Source organism: Erithacus rubecula, assembly GCF_903797595.1.
Source record: "Erithacus rubecula genome assembly, chromosome: 18".
Classification (NCBI taxonomy): domain Eukaryota; kingdom Metazoa; phylum Chordata; class Aves; order Passeriformes; family Muscicapidae; genus Erithacus; species Erithacus rubecula.
In genome coordinates this window covers 4148965-4169229 of record NC_136670.1, presented here as the reverse complement: position 1 = coordinate 4169229, position 20265 = coordinate 4148965, and the positions used below count along the sequence as shown (strand labels likewise).

The window sequence follows — 20265 nt, the reverse complement described above, 5'->3', positions numbered from 1 at the left end:
TGCGAGTGTGATACATGTAAAATTTATGGCTGGCTAATGGAATTGCAAAGGAGTACAAGTAGGTGGGTGCTTTCAAGAGGTGAGGCAAGGCCAGGTTAGGCACAGAGTTAGCTTATACGTAAACAAAATTTCTGCTATGATTCACAAAAGTTGGTTACAAGCAACTCTTGCTGCTTTCCCTTTTTTCTCTGTCCTCTCAGCAACATGATTCATTACTTGTTAATCTGCCCCTAAAAGAAGAGGGGGACAGTACACTGTTTTTTCAGCAAATTATAAACGTCCTGAAAAGTGGTTTTAACACGTCCTCCTCCCATTCTTTGCTGTAAAAAGAGAAGAGGAAAATCAGGATTGTGTGAGTGGGGTGAGATGTAAAAGTAGTGTGAATCTCTACCGGGTGGGTGTGGTGGTCCGGGCTCCTTTCCTTCCCTCGGGGCAGGGCTTGAAGGTGACAGAGGCAATCTGTGGCAGGTGCTGGAGCCCCGCGGCCAGGACGGGCAGTGACACCTACCGCAGGCCGGGGTGCCCTGGCCGCTGCCAGGCTGCGCTTTCCCGCTGTGCCAGGAGAGGGACCCGCGCTCCCTCCCGCAGCCACGGCCCCGCGCTGCGGCCGCCGCCCGTGTCCCGGCCCCGCCGCCGGGGACCCGGCCCTGCGTGCTCAAGGGGGAGGGCAGCAGAGTCAGAGACCACACAGAGAGACGTTTGTATCTTTATTGTGCTAATACAAAAGAGAGGGACCGGGGAGGAGGAGGAGCCATCACCAGCCCAAACGTCCCCCATTAGCGGTGGCGCGTCTGTCACCGCAGGTAGGCAGATTTAGCTTGTCACCAGCGGCTGGCTCCGTCTTCTGTGCTGCAGCGTGGCTCCCTGCTCCTCGCAGGAGGGGCAGGCACCCAGCAGCTCCAGCTGGAGCAGGGCGGCAGCATCACAGAGGCTGGTGCAGGAACGCAGGGACAGCATCAGGGTCGCTCGGCTGGCTCTCCTGGGGGGTAGATCTGTGCATCAGCACAGGGTGCTTCTTGAAGGCACTAGGCCAAGCCAGAGGAGTCACCACAGGGGTCTCCAGGGATGATGTGTCTGGTTTGGAGCATCCCAGTACCCATAACTCCTCAGTGCTCACATCGAGGGACGTGCTGGTGTCCATAACAGATTTGATTGCTGAGATGTCCCACCCTGCAGCTGGCACTTTCCCAAGGGCTGAGATGTCTCCGACCAGCTCAGAGCTCTTGAAGAGCAGGCTGTCCAGTGGTTTGGAGTGCTTGTCTTGCTTGCAAGGTGTCGAGGTGTTGTGTGACACCACGTTCATCAGGCAGCCGTCTCTGCTGGGGTGCTCGCAGGGCAAGCCAGACAGCTCGAAGGTGGCCGGGCTGTGGTGAGCCTTGCAGAGGCAGATGAGGCTGAGGTCAGAGATGCCCTGGGTCAGACTGTGCAGCTCAGCCTTCACACCACTGCTCAGAGGCTCCACCTGCTTGACGACACACTGAGAACTGCCGCTTGCTGTGCTGTCCAAGTCCATGGGAAGCTCCCAGGTGTCGGGTTTGGAAGCACTGCTAGAGTCCAGGTAATAACTCACAACAGGTGAGGAGCAGCTATGGCTGGAGGACCTGGCCAAGAATGCATTTTCCAGGATTTCCTTTCTGGTCAGAATGCCAGTACTGTGCCTCTGGGTGGACATCATGGTGCAGAATCCAACAGCTGTCTGGTTTACAGAGAGATCAGGATTACACTGTCAGGATAAACATGTTACTGTTCACAAATAGATTACAGAGTTACTGTAGCAGAACCACTCTTAGCAAAATCCTGTCTCAGAATTTCTAAGAGCTGGAAAAGATCCAGGACACATAGGAGGGCATCCAGCCTACCACTGTCTTTTAGAGTAAAAACAGCTCCACCACAGCCTGTTAGCTGCTCAGAGGTCATTGTGGAATCTTTCTAAAGTTATATTTATTTGACCTCAGCCTGTACATCACTACTCTTAGCTTCATAGAGGGGATAGAGGCATTTTAGCCTTCCTCCTAAAGGCAGAGAGCCACTAATCCCAATTAGAATTGAGTCCCTTTAATAAGAAGGTACCAAAAGCAGGCTCTGGCTAGGATGGGAAAGATGGTGGGGCAGCTCTCACCTTACTTTTAATCCCATACATAATAACCCTCACCTTACTTTTAATCCCATACATAATAACCCTCACAAGCAGCTCAGCCAGGAGCTGACTTCAGCTCCTTCCTGAGGGACTAGGGTAGGCCAGAAAAGGGGATGTCTGTTTGGGCTCCAAATCCATCTTTGATCTGAATGCACATTAGGCAGCAATAAATAGCTCCTACATTTACCATAAAAGGGCTGTATAATCAGTCTAGAAGGAAAATATTCTTTAAGAGGCTAAAACCTTATTTTCTCAGCATACAAGAAATAAAGGAAAGAATAAGAAAATGGAATAACTAGCACTACTTACCTTCAGCTCCTATAAAGACCCTCTGAGAATCTTGACCTTTTTCTACCAGCATTACTTACAAGCAGTTTTATAGTTCTGGTAATCAATTAACATGCTGATTTCCTAATTAAGCTAGTTTGGAAGAGGGAGGGGCTTCTGTTTGCTGCTTTTAAAGCACAGGTGCAGTAAGGGGGGGGTGGGGCATGGTCTGATTGATGGAGGTGCTCTAAGGTCTGGGTTGTGTTTGTCCTGTCAGTGGGTCCTTAGTAAGACGATACCTTCCTTTAAGCCGTGCCTTGTTTATTTGTGAGCTGTTGGTTAGGAATGTGCATGTACAAACCTTGCATTGATGATATAGACATTATATGTTGTAATATTTAGGCAATGCTCTCAGGCACAGGGTTGGATTGTTGTGGCTGTCTTGGGCAGGGCCAGGAGCTGGACTTTTATGATCTTTGGGGGCCCCTTCCAGCCTGGAATATTCTGTGACTCAATGACACGTGTGATGTTCCTGCCCTGTGCCCAGGGCTGCTGCAGCTGAGGGGGCTCAGGTCAGTGCAGGGGTGGATGGAGGGGGTCCCGAGGTGGAAATGGGGGGTCCTGGGTTGGGGGCAGGTGAATAGAGGGCATCCTGGGTTGGTGTGGGGGGGTCCCAGTGGTTTCAGGTGGATGTGAGGGTCCTGGGAGTCCCAGGTCCATGTGGAGGTGGATGAAGAGGATGGAAGCACTAGTTATGGGTCAGTGCTGGGTCAGTGTGGGAGATCCCAGCGGTTTGGGGTTGGTACAGGATGTAGGGGGATCCCTGGGGTCAGTGTGGGACTGTCTGGGGGTGCTGGGGATGCCACGTCGGTGTGGGGGTGGATGAGGAGGCTCCCGGGGGGGGCTCGGATCCATGCGGGGCTGGGTGTGGTGAGTCTCGGGTAGGGTGAGTGGGTGGATGTGCGGGGTCCCGCACAGGGTGTGTGGATGGGCGTGAGGAGTCACGGCTGCCCCGGGTCGGTGCAGGGCTGGGTGCAGGGACCCTGCAGGATGTGTTGGGGTTGGTGTGGGATTGCATGTGGGGTGTCCTGGGTTGTTTGCGGGGTGTCCCGGGTGTGTCCCGGGTTGGATGCGGGTGTCCCGGGTCTGTCCCGGGTTGGATACGGGGTGTCCCGGGTCTGTCCCGGGTTGGATACGGGGTGTCCCGGGTCTGTCCCGGGTTGGATGCGGGTGTCCCGGGTGTTTCCCGGTTGGATGCGGGTGTCCCGGGTCTGTCCCGGGTTGGATACGGGGTGTCCCGGGTCTGTCCCGGGTGTGTGCCGGTTGGATGCGGGGTGTCCCGGGTGTGTCCCGGTTGGATGCGGGGTGTCCCGGGTGTGTCCCGGTTGGATGCGGGGTGTCCCGGGTCTGTCCCGGGTTGGATACGGGGTGTCCCGGGTCTGTCCCGGGTCTGTCCCAGGTTGGATGCGGGGTGTCCCGGGTGTGTCCCGGTTGGATGCGGGTGTCCCGGGTCTGTCCCGGGTTGGATGAGGGGTGTCCAGGGCCTGTCCCGGGAGTGTCCCGGGTTGGATGCGGAGTGTCCCGGGTTGGATGCGGGGTGTCCCGGGTGTGTCCCGGTTGGATGCGGGTGTCCCGGGTCTGTCCCGTGTCTGTTCCGGTTGGATGCGGGTGTCCCGGGTGTGTCCCGGTTGGATGCGGGTGTCCCGGGGTCTGTCCCGGGTCTGTCCCAGGTTGGATGCGGGTGTCCCGGGTCTGTCCCGGGTCTGTCCCGGTTGGATGCGGGTGTCCCGGCTCTGTCCCGGTTGGATGCGGGTGTCCCGGGTCTTTCCCGTGTCTGTCCCGGGTTGGATGTGGGGTGTCCCAGTTGGATGCGGGTGTCCCGGGTCTGTCCCGTGTCTGTCCCGGTTGGATGCGGGTGTCCCGGGTCTGTCCCGGGTCTGTCCCGGCTCTGTCCTGGGTTGGATGCGGGTGTCCCGGGTCTGTCCCGGGTTGGATGCGGGTGTCCCGGGTGTGTCCCGGTTGGATGCGGGTGTCCCGGGTGTGTCCCGGTTGAATGCGGGTGTCCCGGGTCTGTCCCGGCTCTGTCCCGGGTTGGATGCGGGTGTCCCGGGTCTGTCCCGGGTCTGTCCCAGGTTGGATGCGGGTGTCCCGGGTCTGTCCCGGCTCTGTCCCGGTGGGATGCGGGTGTCCCGGCTCTGTCCCGGTTGGATGCGGGTGTCCCGGGTCTGTCCCGTGTCTGTCCCGGTTGGATGTGCGGGTGTCCCGGGTGTGTCCCGGTTGGATGCAGGTGTCCCGGGTCTGTCCCGGGTTGGATGCGGGTGTCCCGGCTCTGTCCCGGTTGGATGCGGGTGTCCCGGCTCTGTCCCGGGTTGGATGCGGGTGTCCCGGCTCTGTCCCGGTTGGATGCGGGTGTCCCGGCTCTGTCCCGGCTCTGTCCCGGGTTGGATGCGGGTGTCCCGGCTCTGTCCCGGCTCTGTCCCGGTTGGATGCGGGGTGTCCCGGTTGGATGCGGGGTGTCCCGGGTCTGTCCCAGCTCTGTCCCGGTTGGATGCGGGTGTCCCGGGTCAGTCCCGGTTGGATGCGGGGGTGTCCCGGTTGGATGCGGGTGTCCCGGCTCTGTCCCGGTTGGATGCGGGTGTCCCGGGTCTCTGTCCCGGTTGGATGCGGGTGTCCCGGGTCAGTCCCGGTTGGATGCGGGGTGTCCCGGTTGGATGCGGGTGTCCCGGCTCTGTCCCGGTTGGATGCGGGTGTCCCGGGTCAGTCCCGGTTGGATGCGGGGTGTCCCGGTTGGATGCGGGGTGTCCCGGTTGGATGCGGGTGTCCCGGCTCTGTCCCGGTTGGATGCGGGTGTCCCGGGTCAGTCCCGGTTGGATGCGGGGTGCCCCGGTTGGATGCGGGTGTCCCGGCTCTGTCCCGGTTGGATGCGGGTGTCCCGGGTCAGTCCCGGTTGGATGCGGGGTGTCCCGGTTGGATGCGGGTGTCCCGGCTCTGTCCCGGTTGGATGCGGGTGTCCCGGGTCAGTCCCGGTTGGATGCGGGGTGTCCCGGTTGGATGCGGGTGTCCCGGCTCTGTCCCGGGTCTGTCCCGGCTCTGTCCCGGTTGGATGCGGGGTGTCCCGGTTGGATGCGGGGTGTCCCGGGTCTGTCCCGGCTCTGTCCCGGTTGGATGCGGGTGTCCCGGGTCAGTCCCGGTTGGATGCGGGTGTCCCGGGTCTGTCCCGGTTGGATGCGGGTGTCCCGGCTCTGTCCCGGTTGGATGCGGGGTGTCCCGGTTGGATGCGGGTGTCCCGGCTCTGTCCCGGTTGGATGCGGGGTGTCCCGGTTGGATGCGGGGTGTCCCGGTTGGATGCGGGTGTCCCGGGGGCGGGGCTGGCGGCCGCCCTCCCGCGCGCGCCTCTTTGTGCGGGCGGGAGGCGCGTTGCGCATGCGCGGCCCGGCCCCGCGCGGGGGGGCGCCGTTGGCGCGAGATAGGAAAGTGCCGCCAGCGCCGCCGCTCCGGCCCGGCCCGGCCCTCAGCGCTCTGCCCTCAGCGAGCCCGGCCCGGCCCGGCCCGCCATGGCCCGCCGCGCCCGCGGGTGAGTGCCGGCCCCGTGCCCGCTCAGCCGCGGCAGGCTCCTCCCGCAGCCCCGTTCCCGCTCGCCGGGGCGCAGCGCGGTGCGGGATGCGGGGCGGCGGCCCCGCGGTACCCGCGCTGGGCATCGCCCGGCCCGGCTCGGCCCGGCCCGGCCCGCCCGGCAGCGGGGCTGAGCGCGAACCCTGCGGCCCCTTTCCCCGGGATCCGCTGAGCTGTACCGGGGAAATGGTGCCGGTGCCCAGATGCAAAGTCCACCCCGAGGAACAGAAGTGGAAAGAAGCGCTCTTTCCCCTGCTCTGGGCAGAATAATACTCGCTAGCAGGCGCTGGAGCCTGAGGATCTCCTTTCAGCCTGGGGTGTGTGGGTGGGTGTCGATGCGGTTGGGGCTCGGTGCTAGAAGGGAGAGATCTGGAGCTTTGCTCTGTATGGTGGAGGTCGCTCCCTCTCCTGCGTTTTTATCAGGTAGAAACTATAATCTTCCTTAATTCACGCCTAGAGAGGAGCAGGATGAGCTGCACTACCAGGACACCGATCTGGATGTGCCGGAGCAGCGGGATGGCAGGTGCAAAGTCAAGTGGACACCAGAAGAGGTGAGTGAGAGCCTGAAGTTTGCTGAGAGGTGCTTTGGGGTGGTGCCTCTGACATGGCACCCTGGGCTTGGGTGACTCCACCTCAGTCCTCACCTGCTGGCCATGATCTCACCTCCTCCTGTCCTGCCACTGCACTGGACCATGTGTCTTGTACAGAGCTCATGCCTGAATGAGGCTCAGAGGTTCAGGGGAGTTTGAAGTGTAGCCTGAAGAGAAAGAGCTCAAACATTTTAAATGTAGGCCTGTGAGTACTGAGCAAAACAGCACTGCCTGCAGCACTCCTGTGAGCACAGAGGGGTCCAGATGATGGCTGAGGCCTCCAAGGAGCTGGAATGTGCAGTGGAAATGTACTCCTTTTTCTGGAGCAAAAGCAGGGAGTATTGACACTTGGGATCATGGTTTAGTCATCCTGGCTCAGAGCCTGAAATTAACTGGGATATTCTCTTCCTTCCTCCCAGTTTTACTATCAGTTTTGTACTGTGTGAAAACTACAGCTGGAGTCAGACCACTAAGTAAGGTGGGCTTTGTGGAGGGATCAAAGCCTTGGGCTCCTGTTGGGCAGAGAATAATTTCATTGTTGAACTATCCAGAGCTCAAAATTGAGGATGTCTCTAGCAGGCTTTCTGTGAGCTGTAGGAGCTGCCACACCCAGGCTATGGCAGGGATCACAAAAGAGATGCAGAGCCTTGTAACACTGAAAGACAGAAGAGCACCAGGTAGGTGGTGATACAGTTCAGTCAGTCAGCTTTCCTTACCAGACAAAACCAGTGGCTGGGCTGGGAGATGGCCTGTCTGATCAGGACTGTTCTGGGACTGGATAAACAGGCCCTTGGCTACAGGGCTTGATTCAGACTGTAGAGGAACAGAGCTGAGCTCTTGTTTAGTACCTAATATATGAGCTTGTCCTAGTACAGAGCTCAGAACCAATCTGCTCCAGTTGGGCTCCATGTACTGGAGGGCTGCTAAATACTGGTGTGAGCTGCCTTCCTCCCTTGAACACACAATGCCAACAAAACTTCAACAGTTCACAATATCCAACCTGTTCTTTTAATGTCATCAGCCCTTTGGTGTGTGTTGCCTCAGTGTATATATCTGAAAGTGGATGTTTTTGTCCTTTGCAGGATGAACAGCTGAAGATGTTAGTGAGTCATTATGGGCAGAATGACTGGAAATTCCTGGCCAGCCACTTTCCTGTAAGTGACCCCATGCCCAGCTGGGAATCCCAGTGTTTGCATGTTGCTGTTACTCCTTGAGCTGGTTCCCTGTGTCTGTGCAGTGGGACTCTGTTCTGACTTCATAGCTCCAAGCTGTGAAATGGGGCTGCTTTTGAGCAAGGAGACTTTCTTGCACAGAGGCCTTTCCAGAGTGAGTCTGTTGGAGTTAGGGTGAGAAATTGAGTTTACTGTCCCTGTGTCCAGTGCCCTGGGCCCAGGACCTCCATATATATTCTTTATGTGCTTCTGCAGGTGTTTTGTGGGGCAGCCTGTGTGTATGGGGACTGCTGTCACTTTTGGAGCTTTTTGAGCCCCTGGTCTAACACAAGGCTGTTCCCATTCCTGTTCCCAGAACCGCAGTGACCAGCAGTGCCAGTACAGGTGGCTGAGAGTGTTGAACCCAGACCTGGTTAAGGGTCCATGGACCAAAGAAGAGGATCAAAAGGTGAGTCAGGGCTGAGAAGATCAGAGTGTTGGACTGTCTCTGCCTGCAGAGAGGCTGGAGATGTCAGAGCCATCCTTAGTTGTTGTAAACTGTAATTGTTCCCCTTGGTGGATACCTGTGAGAGCAGCTCTGTCTGCCCTGCTCTGAGCAGCCCAGGCAGCCATGGTCAGGCTGTGATGTGATCTAGGCCTCTCCAGGTAAACACCTTCTCCCTTTCACACAGTGCTGCTACAGTAGGCTGCCAAGGGAGAGAGCTGAAAAGGGAATCAATTCATCTGCCTGCTGGCAGGTCTCCACCTGGCCTGGCCAGGTTGGATCGAAGAGAAAATAAAACTGGCATTTCCTGTGCCACAGTAGGCAGGCTGGAGTGGATGTCTGAGGTTGGCTGGGTGAGTCATGACTTCTATGAGCCTGTTTCTCTGTTGATTCCAGAGTCAGTTGAGAAGGCCTGTCTCAGACAGACTTGATGTACTTTAGAAAAGCTGGAGTGAAATCTAAATTTTGCCAAGGTTTTCTGGTACAGAACATCATAGTTTGGCAGATTGTCTGCAACACTCCTGCTCCCTGGATTCTTTCCTTTTGGCCCCATTACATTCTGTCAAGCCCTTAAGGAAGCTTCTCCTGACATTACTCTCTGTTCTTACAGCAGAGCAGTTCCCCTTCCCTTTGCATTGTCCTGATTGCCAGCCTACCCATCCTGGCCAGGCTAGGCTCCAGCTCTCTCATTGCTTTGAGGCCTTGGCCTCAGTTTGGTCCATTTTTCTGTGCCTGAAAGGCAAGAGTCTGCAGCAGGGCCATTTGTTGTGTGAGCATCACTTCTACCTGCACCTTTTAGCTCAGCTGGCCAGGGTAGGAATGTTCTTTGAGTACACTTCAGCCAGGATTTTAGTGGGCTTAGCAGGAAGTAAATTGTTTCCTGATGTAGGAGCCCAGAAGGATTTCAGTACCCAGAAGCTTTTGCATTGGAGCTCTGGAAAAAGTGACAAAGCCCTTTGTGGAGGATAAGAGGCAGAGTGGATGGTTCTGAAGTGAATTTGGATCTCTCTCTCTGTGTCCTGGTGCTGTCAGAGCATGGAGCTGCAGCCCTGTCTGTCCTGGGTGTACCACACTGTTAAAGGAAGCAGCAGGCCAGTGTAGAGCTGATGTCACACAGACAGGTCCTTGGAAATGGGGAGGGCAGAGGAGCCTTGAAGCAGGTGGCACTTGACCCTTGCTCCAAAATAGGAAAGTGTTTCTGCATCTGGGCACCTGCCAGTCTCCACCCCATTTTCTGTGAGGGGTCATCTGCATTCACATGTGCCCTGTGGGAAAATGTCTGCATGGAAGCAGCCTCTTACAGGAATTTGAATCACTGCTCTCATGAGGGTTGGGACACCTGGTAGCTCTGCTGGATCCCTCCAGCTTTTCTTCTAAAGGGCCTTCCTTCATCTGCCCTTACCTGCACCCAGGAGAGACGAAGAACAAAGCCTGAAGATGACTGTACTGACCTTCCCCTCCTTTATTCCATTCCTTATTTCCCTCCCACTCTCTCCAAAGGTAATTGAGCTGGTTAAAAAATATGGCACCAAGCAGTGGACCCTGATAGCCAAGCACCTGAAAGGGCGGTTAGGGAAGCAGTGCCGGGAGCGCTGGCACAACCACCTGAACCCTGAAGTGAAGAAATCCTCGTGGACAGAGGAGGAGGATCGCATCATATTTGAGGCCCACAAGGTGCTGGGGAATCGTTGGGCAGAGATTGCCAAGCTGCTGCCTGGCAGGTAGGACCCCTCTGCTGGCTGCTGCCTTCCCTGCTGGGTGGTCTGTGGAGATCTGTGTGTTAGGCTCTTGGGGTGGGGCTGGGGAGGGTGTTAGCTGCCAGCTGTGCTTCTAGCTGCTGTAAGTGATGGTTTGTTCCCTTCTGCTTCCTCTGCAGAACTGACAATGCTGTGAAGAATCACTGGAACTCCACCATCAAGCGGAAAGTGGACACGGGAGGTTTCCTCAATGAAACCAAGGAGTCCAAGCCTCTCTACTTCCTTGTAGAGGTGGATAACAAGGAGAAGCAAAGTCAGACTACAGCTGAGAGCCAGGTACTGCCCTTGCAGCAGGCAGTTGGGTCAGTCCCCTGCCCTGCTAATGCATTCTGGAGCTCTCCATCCAACCTTCTGCTGCCTTTTCCACAGCCTGGTGTCTGCATATACAGGCTGTGCTTTCCCCAGCCTCCCAGATGTCTCCCTCCAGGAGCTAGAGGTGCTATGGGAGCCTGTGTTATCCAGGCAGAGGACAGCAGTCTGCTAGAGCTGTTAGCTTGCCAATCCCAGAATCAACTCTGTCTTGGACGCCCAATATTCTTTTGGCTTCATTGTGCTGTTGCTGGTGGCAGAAGGAGGCTGCTCCAGACAGTGTGTGTGTGGGAGCAGGGTAAAGAGATACTGTATTCATTTCCTCTAAAACGGAAGGAGGGAAGTACAACCAGTGATTGTTTCCATGAAGAAAGCATGTAGCTTTTGAAGGCTGGTTCTTGTTAAGTGGGAAACATAGAACTGGTGCTCCATGCTCAGCCTAAGAACTTTCTCCTGGGACACTGTTAAGCAAAATCTTGAATTAAGCAGTTCTGTGCTCATTATGTTGCATGGACTCCTTCTTAGGTAGTGTATAGGACAGAGCAGTGAGGGGAATGGGGATGTGGAACAAACCCAGTAGCAGGTAGTAGAATGGGCAAAGCTGGAGGCTTCCAGGTGCTCTCTGTCCCCAGGACTTGACACTGTTCCCTTGCTTTCTGCTGATATCTGGACTTTCTTTGTTGTATGTGCCAAGAACGTCCTGCCCAACTGGCCAGTGGATGTCTCTGAAATAAAGGAAGAAGATGTCAGTGATGAGGAAGTGACTGGTGTGCAGGAGCTGCCCTTGGAGCTGCCAGCTGCAGAAGTGGCAGAGCAGAATGTGGAGGGGACTCCAGATGAGGCAGTGCCAGAGGATGGCACTTTATTGGTCGAGTCACCATACAAATGGGTTGTTGAAACTGCCAACTCTATGTACCCAGCTTGTGCCCCGGCCCTCAGTGAAGCTCTGGACATGATTGAATCTGTAAGTAACAGACCCTTGTCCTTCCAGTTGCTGTTAGGAGGCTGATCCTCACCCTTTTTGAGTGAACTTACTGGATCCCCTGATCATCACCCTGAAGAGGATTGGGTCTGTCATTGCCTTGCAGCTTCCCCCTGTCTCTTTTCTAAGGCTGGATCAGACCTTTCCAGCTCTGCTGTGCTCCACAGTATTTTCCTAGCTGGCTGTCCTTGTGCATGGGCTCTGCCTGTGTGGGAGGCTGTAAGTGCTGGCCAGCTTGATTTCAAGGCCTTCTTTGTCAGCCACTGTCCCCAGCTCTCCTGTTTTTTAATGGTTCAAGCCCATTGTCGTTGGCTGTCCTTTCTGTCTTGTCCTGGGGTGGGATAGGACAGGACAGGCTGGGAATAAGCCAAGCCCATAGTACTAAGCAGGACAGACCCCTTCACACTGGCATAATAGCCACCATTTGCTTTCAGTGGAGGTATCTTCACTGAAATTAGTTATTTTCAGCCAGTCAAGCAGTGCTGAGGTCCCCTGGGTGACAAAGGCACACCAGGCTGAGAGGCTGTCTAAAATCAACAGGGCACTTTGCTGCCATCAGAGGGAAGTTGCCTCTGCAGCCCCCAGCCTGCCCGAGGCATTTAGGATCTGTGAAGGAGTCACTTTGCTTCCCTATAGGAAGACAGTGTGCCTGAGGCTGAGCAGCACATCTGTGGGCCCTTGGGGGCCTGCTTGTGTGGTGCTGGGTGTTGGTGGGGTGGGGCTGTGAGGTAGCTCGTTTCTGAACTGGTCTGATTAGTTTTAATCTGCTTTCAGCCAGAGCCCCGTGCCCAGCTTTACAGGTGTGCCCAAGACTGTGGGTTGCTCTTGGGTGATAGCTGCCATTTGGTCTCTGTACCCAGCCCTCTGCCCAGCTGGTTTTTTTGTCCCCCTCTCTGAGGGGGTGCAGCTGTTTGTGCAGCTGTGCTGTGAACCAAACAGGGAAACCAGTCTTGCATAAATAGAAAAACCTGCCCCGTGCACAAGCAGCAGCTTTGAGCTGGGTCAGATCCCTGCTGCGGCCCCAGCTGTTCCTGTGGCACAGGAGAGCAGGGCTTGGTGCAGTCTCACACCCCTACCTATCTCCCCTCCCAGTTCAGCAGTCTGACTGCTCAGCCGCCCCCTGGCTGTGCTGACACTCTCTCTCGTGCAGGACCCCGACGGGTGGTGTGACCTGAGCCAGTTTGACCTGCCCGAGGAGCCCTCGGGGGGCGGCAGCAGCGGCGGCAGCAGCCCGGCGGGAGCGGCGGCCCCGCCCAGCGTCACCGAGTACCGCCTGGACGGCCACACCATCTCCGACCTCAGCAGGAGCAGCAAGGGGGAGCTCATCCCCATCTCCCCGCACGCCGAGGGCAGCTTTGGCACCCCGCCCTCCGTGCTCAAGAGGCACAAGAAGAGGAAGAGCTCCCTCTCTCCTGTCACAGAGAGCGTCGCCAGCACCAGCATGTCCTTCCTGGACTCCTGCAACAGCATGACGCCCAAGGGCACCCCTGTAAAGACACTGCCCTTCTCTCCATCTCAGGTATCTTCTTGCCCTAATGTCAGCTACTCCCATCACCTCTGCTGGCTTTGTGCTCCTCCTGCCTTGAATGAGGCCATGTCAGTGTGCAGAGTGTGTTCCTGCACTAAAAGAAGGCTCAGAGCTGGTTTCTGGCACTGCTTCTCTTCAGTGCTACCCTTCCTGTGGGAGCAGAAGCCTGTGTCTCCATCTGGGAGTGATGCAGTTTTAAGAAAGCCCAGCTACCCTGTGTGAGGGGCAGGGCAGTGCCCAGTGTGAGGAAGGAATCCCATGTGCATACCAGGGTGAGATGGAGAGCACACTGCTGCTGTCCCCAGGGCATTGCTGCCCCAGCTGTGTGCAGCAGAGTGGCACCAGTGAAAACTTGTTTTCCCTCTCTGTTTGTAGTTCAGTCACATAGTCAGGCTGGGCAACAAACACCTTGTGCAGATTTGTCTTACTGTGCCTGTGAAAATGTTCCTGGCCTTGCCTTTGTTGCAAAAGGAACTCAGGACATTTCAGCCTTTGCTGTGACTCCCAGAGTGTCCACACACATGGTCTTCAATACACATCAGCTTGCAGCAGTGTGGTGGTGAGACCCACGAGTGTTTCATGTGGAAGTGGTGGAGTTGTGTCTATAAATCTGAATAAAGATTCTCCAGCACAGTTCACACTGCAGCTATTGTCCAGACCCTTCCCAACTGTGCCTTCCAGGCCTTTATTTCTGCTGTTTCTGCAGCAGAAAACATGGGAGAGGCACCACAGGAGAGTCCAAAATGCAGGTTCAGGTGGACCTTGAATGAAAGGCCAGCTCAAAGAAGAAATCAGAGCAGGACCCTATAATGCACAGCTCCAGAGAGTGTAAAAGGCAGCAATGTCTGGAGTGAGTCTGAGAAGGCAAAGCCCTGCCTCAGGCTGGGCTTCCACCATCACTGAATGTCACAAACACCATTTTTCTCTTCCAAGAGGCTCTTGGGTACAAACACTGTTCATTATGGGAGCAGAGCTGTCACTTACTGGCTGTTGGGAAGTGAAACCCTAGAGCTAACACAGCTTGTTGTTCTGTCATAGTTTAAGCTGAAGACAGCTCCATGCCAGACCTGCTAACTTGTACACTTTGTGTTCCATGGACTTTCCTCCTGTTTGCCAGCCTGAGGTTTGAATAGACTGGGAGAGCTGGGATTACCAGTGCAAGGAGAGACTTCTCTTCCACTCTGTAGTTGGTAGCTGTGAGAGTTGTACCAGCTCATCCCTTATGGGAAGTGAATAATCTTTATAGGTGTGAGGCACCTACTGGCAACTTCCATGTGTGTGTCTGTGTTCAGAACTGTGACCCATCCTGGTTTGGAAGGGCTGTTTCTGTTTCAGGCTTTCCCTCATATTTAGGAGGAAGTAATGGCTTGTGATGCAATGCTGGGCTGCTTGAGACTGAGTGTCTTCCATTTTTCTTTCCTGTGCTGTGTAGTTCTTGAACTTTTGGACCAAACAGGATACACTAGAACTGGAGAACCCTTCCCTGACCTCCACACCTGTGTGCAGCCAGAAGGTGATTGTCACCACCCCACTGCACAGGGACAAGACCCCTCTGCTCCAGAAGAACTTGGCGTAAGTCCTTTCCTCCCCCCTCAGCAGTGTCCTTTTCCACACAGCAGTCTGGTCCAATTCAGACACAGCTCTCAGCACTTGTCATGGTATTACTGAGAGAGGGGCAAGGCAGCCTGGGGATTTCCTTACATCAGTGTTTTCCCTCCCAAAACAGCTCTTTGAGCTGCAGGGAGTGAGTGTCCAGGCTGACTGGGGACACACCAAGTGACCTCTGCTCAGCTGCTGGATGGTTTGTGGCCTTGTGTGTGTTACAGCCTGTCTGATCCCTTGTTTTTGCCACTCTGCTTCCAGGTTTGTCACACCAGATCAGACATATGTGGTGGACAACACACCTCACACTCCCACGCCTTTCAAAAATGCCCTGGAGAAATATGGACCAATTAGACCTCTGGTAATTATTGTGGAGGGCTGTGGCTGATGGATGTAAATGAGACACAGGGTGGGGGGAGGTTGGGGCAGGGCTGTGAGAAAACTCTTATCTGCCAGAACAAAGGGCACTAGTGCCAGGCTGAGAGGGGAGGGGTGAAGGGGGCAGTGTCATAGTGATAATTTCATTGTAAGCAGCTGCAGGACTTTTAGCTTTTCTGTAAACCAGCTAAAAATGCCAAAAGCTGCCCTTGAATCAAGCTGCAGTGTTTGATTACAGATGACCTTGAGGAGCAGGGAAATTATATGCATAAACCTCCCTGAGGAGCTGGATCTCCCAGGTATTGTGTACACACTGGTCTCCTGATGGCACTCTGGGATTCAACTGATAAGTCCCTCACACCTGTGAGGGACTGTAAATCCAGGCTGGCAGAAAACTTGTCATATCTTTCCCAGCTGGGAAGCAAAGAGATTTTTGTGTTTGTCCTCCCACTGTGGGCTCTCCTCACCCCATTGTCCTTGAGCGAATCACTTGTGAGCCTGCCCAGCATAGAGATTTTGAATGCCTTGTGCTCTCTCTGCCTTTTCACTCCAGCCCCAGACTCCTCACCTGGAAGAAGACTTGAAGGAGGTGCTCAGAAGTGAAGCTGGCATTGAACTCATCATAGAGGATGATGTAAAGCCTGAGAAACAGAAGAGGAAACAAGGGGTGAGCTGGCTGTGCATCCAGTAGCAGCTGCTAAGCTGCCCTGTGCTCTTAAGGAGTGTTTTGGCTGGTTTTATTCATCCTGCTATTGGTGCCAAAATGTTTTTAGCCCTGTGGCTACTCTCTTTTAATCAGCAAGAGGTGCCTGAAGTTAAAGCCTGCTTAAAATACTGCAGGAGTGTCCTGGTTTACACTGAGCTCAGGGCTTGTGGGCACACTTGGAGCACTGGGGCACGTTGGGCTCCTAGAAGGCTGTGGGGTTTTCCTGAGGTGCTGGTGCCATGCAGAACTGGGGTGACTTGCTCCTGGGGCCTCAGGATGGCACTTTCCTGGGCCTTCAGGATGGCACTTTCCTGGCTGAATCCATGCTGACACTGGTGTTCCTACATTCCCCAGCTGCGCAGGAGTCCCATCAAGAAGGTCAGGAAGTCTCTGGCCCTGGATATTGTGGATGAAGATGTGACACAAAACCTGCCTGCCCTCCCCAAGACTGTGTGTTTCAAAAGAGCTCAGGTGAGGGGTAGTGTGCTCAGAGCAGGGGCAGAGCTGGCTCTGCTCTGAAAAAAAAAAGACCTGTGCAAAGCAGCAGTGGCAGCCTGGAGCTGCCTTTGAACAGTCCATGTAAATGTGGATGAAGGGCTGGATTTCTTCTTTCCTTACACTTTTTCTCCTGGTGCAGCCTGTGAATTTCCTGTCAAGGTCCCTGAACCTCTCCTCAAGCAGGAAGAATGACAGTGGTTTGCTCAACAGGGCTTTTGTGCAAGTGCAGCCAGAGAAAATGTCCTACAGGAAAATGCCAAGCCATTTCAGACCACCAGCACCGGTAAGCCCTGCAGCAGCCCCTGCTCTCCCAGGCAGGAGTTCATCTGGCACTGCAGCCCTTGTTACTTGAAGAGTGAGGGATGGGGCTCTGAACTGCAGCACAGGCATCCCTGCACTGTCAGGGCTGTCTTTACAGCAAGGCTGGGAGGTGCTGAGCCAGAGGTGTCATTTTGTGTTCCTCAAAACCACATGTGGCCTGTTCAGCATGTTTGGCCCTGGATTTCTTCATGGGAAGTCTCACCCATCAAAGAATTTGGATGACTGCTCTGATGATCAAGTAAACCTTCCTTTTTCCAATGTGTACTCCTTGATGGACAGCAGCAGACTCATCTTCTTTGCTTTTCAGGGCAGAGCAGTTCTGAAGTTCTGTATAAAGGTTAAACAGGAGGATGTTTACCACCCCTGTGTTTTCAGGGTGTTTCTGGCTTGTGGGGAAGGCTGTGTGCCTTAGGCAGCACAGGCTGGCTTTATCCTGCTTTATCCTGACCCCGTGACAGCACAGAGCTCCAGCTGGCAGTGTGGCACCTTGTACCTTGTGCTGAGGTTGGTGAGGTAGAGCAGCTCTGTTCCTCAGCTCTGCACAGTTGGAACTGGCTTGTGCTGGAGACACAGCTGCATACAAATGCCCTCTGGGGCATAAACAGATCTCTCTACAATCTTCACCACTGGCAGGCAGGATGCATTCATGGAGGGGTATCCCTTATTTGCTTGGCAATGTAACTTAGACATGAGGATTTGGACCATAATTTTGTAGGTGTTTGCTTGGGTTGAGTCACTTGAGGTCTTTGGTAGCTTCGGTGGGGATAGAAACATGTGCTGTCCCTGTTGGGGGTGGTTAAACTGCAACTGGGGGCTCCTGTGATGGTGTTTTCCCATCCCAGGAAGATGCAGTGTTGTCCTCAGGAAACTGCAGTGAGGGGTGATCTGTCTCTGCATTAGAGCTGTCTTCTGAAACCTCTTTCCTCTGACAAATAAATACCCCTCAGCCAGAGTAATTCCTTCCCCTTCCCAAAACAAACCCTTCCTAAACACTTCCATTTCTCCTCCTGTCCTCCCCAGGATTGCATTGCTCTGAGAGCTAATAGCTCTGTATAAATAAACTTTGAGAGTGACTTGGGGGTGACAGGGAGGCAGCTGCTGTGGTGACAGAGTACAGGTTTGCAGTGAAATCCCATTGCCCACAGCCAGCAGGGCTGTCTGTGCTGCTGCTGGACTCTGGGGATTTATTGTGCTGCTCTGGTGCTGCTGGCAGGTGATTCCTTATTAAGGAAGCTCATCCAGCTCAGGCTGAGCCTCAGTGAGCCCAAAGCCACTCTGTGGCTGTGTGGGATGTTCTTGCTGTGGCCAGCCCTTGAGCCCTGGTTCCCTGCAGTGCATGTGAGCAGGAATTTCCAGTCCAGGGCACTGCCTGTCTCCTGGCTGCATTTACCAGAGGATTCTCAGGGGCTTTCCTGGAGTGCAGGAACACCTCATGGGTGCCCTTTCTGCATCCAGAGACTGAACCACACCCAAGTTTAGGCTCCTTTGTGCTCTGGGACCCTGTTGAAACTGAGGCACCAGATTTCTGTTAAGGATGGCATTTCATGGAAATAGACCTGGGGCCCAGCAGCTTCTATAGGACTTGAACTGGTTGGCAATAAACTCCAAAGCTGTGCTTGAATTCCTTCTATTCTGGAATCTCTTCAGAGCACTGAGTTTTAATGGATTTGTGCTTTGGGGTTTTTGTCTTGAGGCAAGGAAGGGAAAGCCCTGAAAGAATATGTGAATTGTCTTGAAATGGAGCACTCACCTGGGAAACTGCTGAACCTAAACCCCAGAAATTATCACCTTGGCTGTCAGGAGTAACTGGTGGTGGGCAAGTTCCTCCTGGATGTTTTATTTTCCTTGTTGGCTTTGTTTATTTCTGCAGTCTTTTAGAACAGGATGTCACAAGATGTTTGTCCTTGCCCTTGTCTGTGTTGTACACACACTTTTTTTTCCTTCTGCAGATGACCAGGGCTTGGAAAGCAGTGGCCTGTGGTGGAACCAGAGACCAACTCTTCATGCAGGAGAAAGCTCGACAGTTTTTGGGCACATTGAAACAGAGTCACACATCAAGGACCTTAATTTTATCATGAAGGATTGTTCTGCTTTCTAATTTTATTTTTTAAACTTTTTTAATGAGTGGAGTGGGAACTACATGAAAAATATCTTCTGCCAGGCCTTAGTATATGGGAGTGGATTTTTTTTCCCTTCAGTTCCCAGGTAGATCTACATTGTAATAAATTGGGCTAACTGCTGGCTAGTGTGTGGAATGCAAGCTTTGGGATCATTATGGAAAGGCAAACAAGGGAGGTTTGGAGAACTGACAGCAAGACCTCTCTGCAAGACCTGAGTTCTGGAAAAGTGGAAGCAGAGCTGTGTTCCACCTTGGAGCAACACATGCAGCAGCTGCTGGAGACCAGCCTCAAAGCATCCCTGGATTCCTGCTGCTGCTCTGGTACCTCAGGAATGGCTTTGTCAAAGTTCCTGCATGCCTTGAGTCTGCCTCCTGGCTTTCCCAGGGGCTGGGGTGTCTCCCTGGGCTGGAGGAGGAGGAGGGAGGCTGTGGTGCTGTGGGGTGACCTGTGCCTGGAGCCCCTTGCTCCCCATGGGGCTGCTTTGTCCTGCCATGGCTCCAGTGGGGGCCTCTCCCCACGACTGTGCTCCCTCTTCCAATAAATGATGGTGCTCACATCCCTTGGACTCTGCCTCACAGCACTTGGGGAAGGCAGCAAAGTGCTGGTTTTGTGTGGGCTCTTTGCTCTCCTGGCAACTTGTGGAATTCCTGTTGGCTCCTCAGCATGGAGGAGAAGGGATGTTCCTCACACACACTCTTAGCAGTTTCATCAGCTGTTCAGAAGTTTTGGCTTCTTTATGGGCAGGTGATGATGTGTTTGAGTGGGGGTGGTTGGATCCCTGCAGAGGTGCAGGGTGGATGGAGGCTGGAGGAAGAGCAGAGCCTTTCTCTTGCCCTTCCTTTGGGGGCTATAGTTGCACCCATGTAGCCACCCCAGTGTGGGAACAGTAGCACCACCCTGGTTTGAGGTAGCCAATGTGGTGATCCTAGCAACATATTAACTTTGCAACTGGAAAGGTGTTGGAAAAACTGAAGAGCAACTCAGCAGAACAGGAAGAGCTGTTTGGGTGAGCTGTGATGAGCTTTCCTTGGCTAAAGCCATCCTGGCAGATCTGCTCTGCCTGGGGGTGTGCACACAGCAAAGATCTGTTCACCCCAGGGTGGAAAACCAGAGCTGGGCTGTACAAATCTCATTCCAGGTTGTGCCTTACACTGGAAATAGAATAAAAATTCCTTACTGACAAACTTGTTAATAAACCCTTGGATCCTGGGAAATGAGGGAGGCTTAGAAACCCAGCTCATTTTTCATTTTTACAAGCTTGGGGCCAGAGCAAATCCATGAAGTAATTTTTATTTCTGTTTCTTGGTGTTGCAGTGTTTGCTTTGGGAAGACAGCTGGGACCACTTGTCTGAAAGCCAGGCTTTAGCTGCTCCCATTCTGGTGTTATTTTAAGAGAAATTGTCACAAACCCATCCTTCTCTGCTTGGGCTTTGGTGGGCTTGGCTGTTCCTGCTCTGGGTGACTGTACAAACCTAAGCCTGGAATTGCAATTCCTTCCTGGAGCTGACACGAGCTGGGAGCTCTGAGCAGGCAGGATCTGCTGGGGGATAAATCAGGGTGTGAGCCTGGCACCTCTGTTTGAGAGCTGCCCCCAAATTAAAGGAGGATGAGCCAGAATATGAACTGCTTCTCTGAGGCTGTAAATCCAGGCAGTGCAGGCTGTCCTGCATTGCAGAGCATTTAAGGAGAAAGATCAAGGGGCAGAAAAATACCAAGATCTAGAATAGCTGATGAGTAAAAAACAGAATTAATTTAATTGAAAAAAGGAGCTTCTTCTAGTGTGGAGGTTGCCAGCCTGGCTT

At 54.2% G+C, this 20265-nt stretch overlaps 1 protein-coding gene across 3 annotated transcripts; it reads left to right on the top strand.

Annotated features, from left to right (window-relative positions):
- The first annotated feature begins 2630 nt into the window (after nt 1-2630).
- Nucleotides 2631-18584, top strand: MYBL2 (MYB proto-oncogene like 2). 3 transcript variants are annotated; one of them, XR_013776298.1, is made up of 14 exons: nt 2631-2976; nt 6474-6567; nt 7689-7760; nt 8134-8226; nt 9763-9983; nt 10139-10295; nt 11023-11292; nt 12461-12829; nt 14271-14410; nt 14702-14801; nt 15372-15485; nt 15879-16002; nt 16162-16305; nt 18293-18584. XR_013776298.1 is itself a non-coding variant. In XM_079321490.1 (14 exons), exons 1-14 carry the CDS (start codon nt 5959-5961, stop codon nt 18419-18421), a joined length of 2040 nt encoding a protein of 679 aa, XP_079177616.1. In that variant the 5' UTR covers nt 5846-5958; the 3' UTR covers nt 18422-18584. The 3 variants fall into 3 exon arrangements, 1 of the variants encoding a protein (XP_079177616.1); XR_013776299.1 differs by lacking the exon at nt 2631-2976 and adding an exon at nt 5805-5978; XM_079321490.1 differs by lacking the exon at nt 2631-2976 and adding an exon at nt 5846-5978 and having other exon boundaries at nt 15879-15995.
- The last annotated feature ends 1681 nt before the right edge of the window (nt 18585-20265 follow it).

Bases quoted from the DNA above. Each gene is read 5' to 3' on its own strand.
- MYBL2 (XM_079321490.1), top strand. From the start codon at position 5,959: ATGGCCCGCCGCGCCCGCGG. The intron at 7,761-8,133 runs GTAAGTGACCCC...TCCTGTTCCCAG, and splicing joins TCCTGGCCAGCCACTTTCCT to AACCGCAGTGACCAGCAGTG. The intron at 9,984-10,138 runs GTAGGACCCCTC...CTTCCTCTGCAG, and splicing joins GCCAAGCTGCTGCCTGGCAG to AACTGACAATGCTGTGAAGA.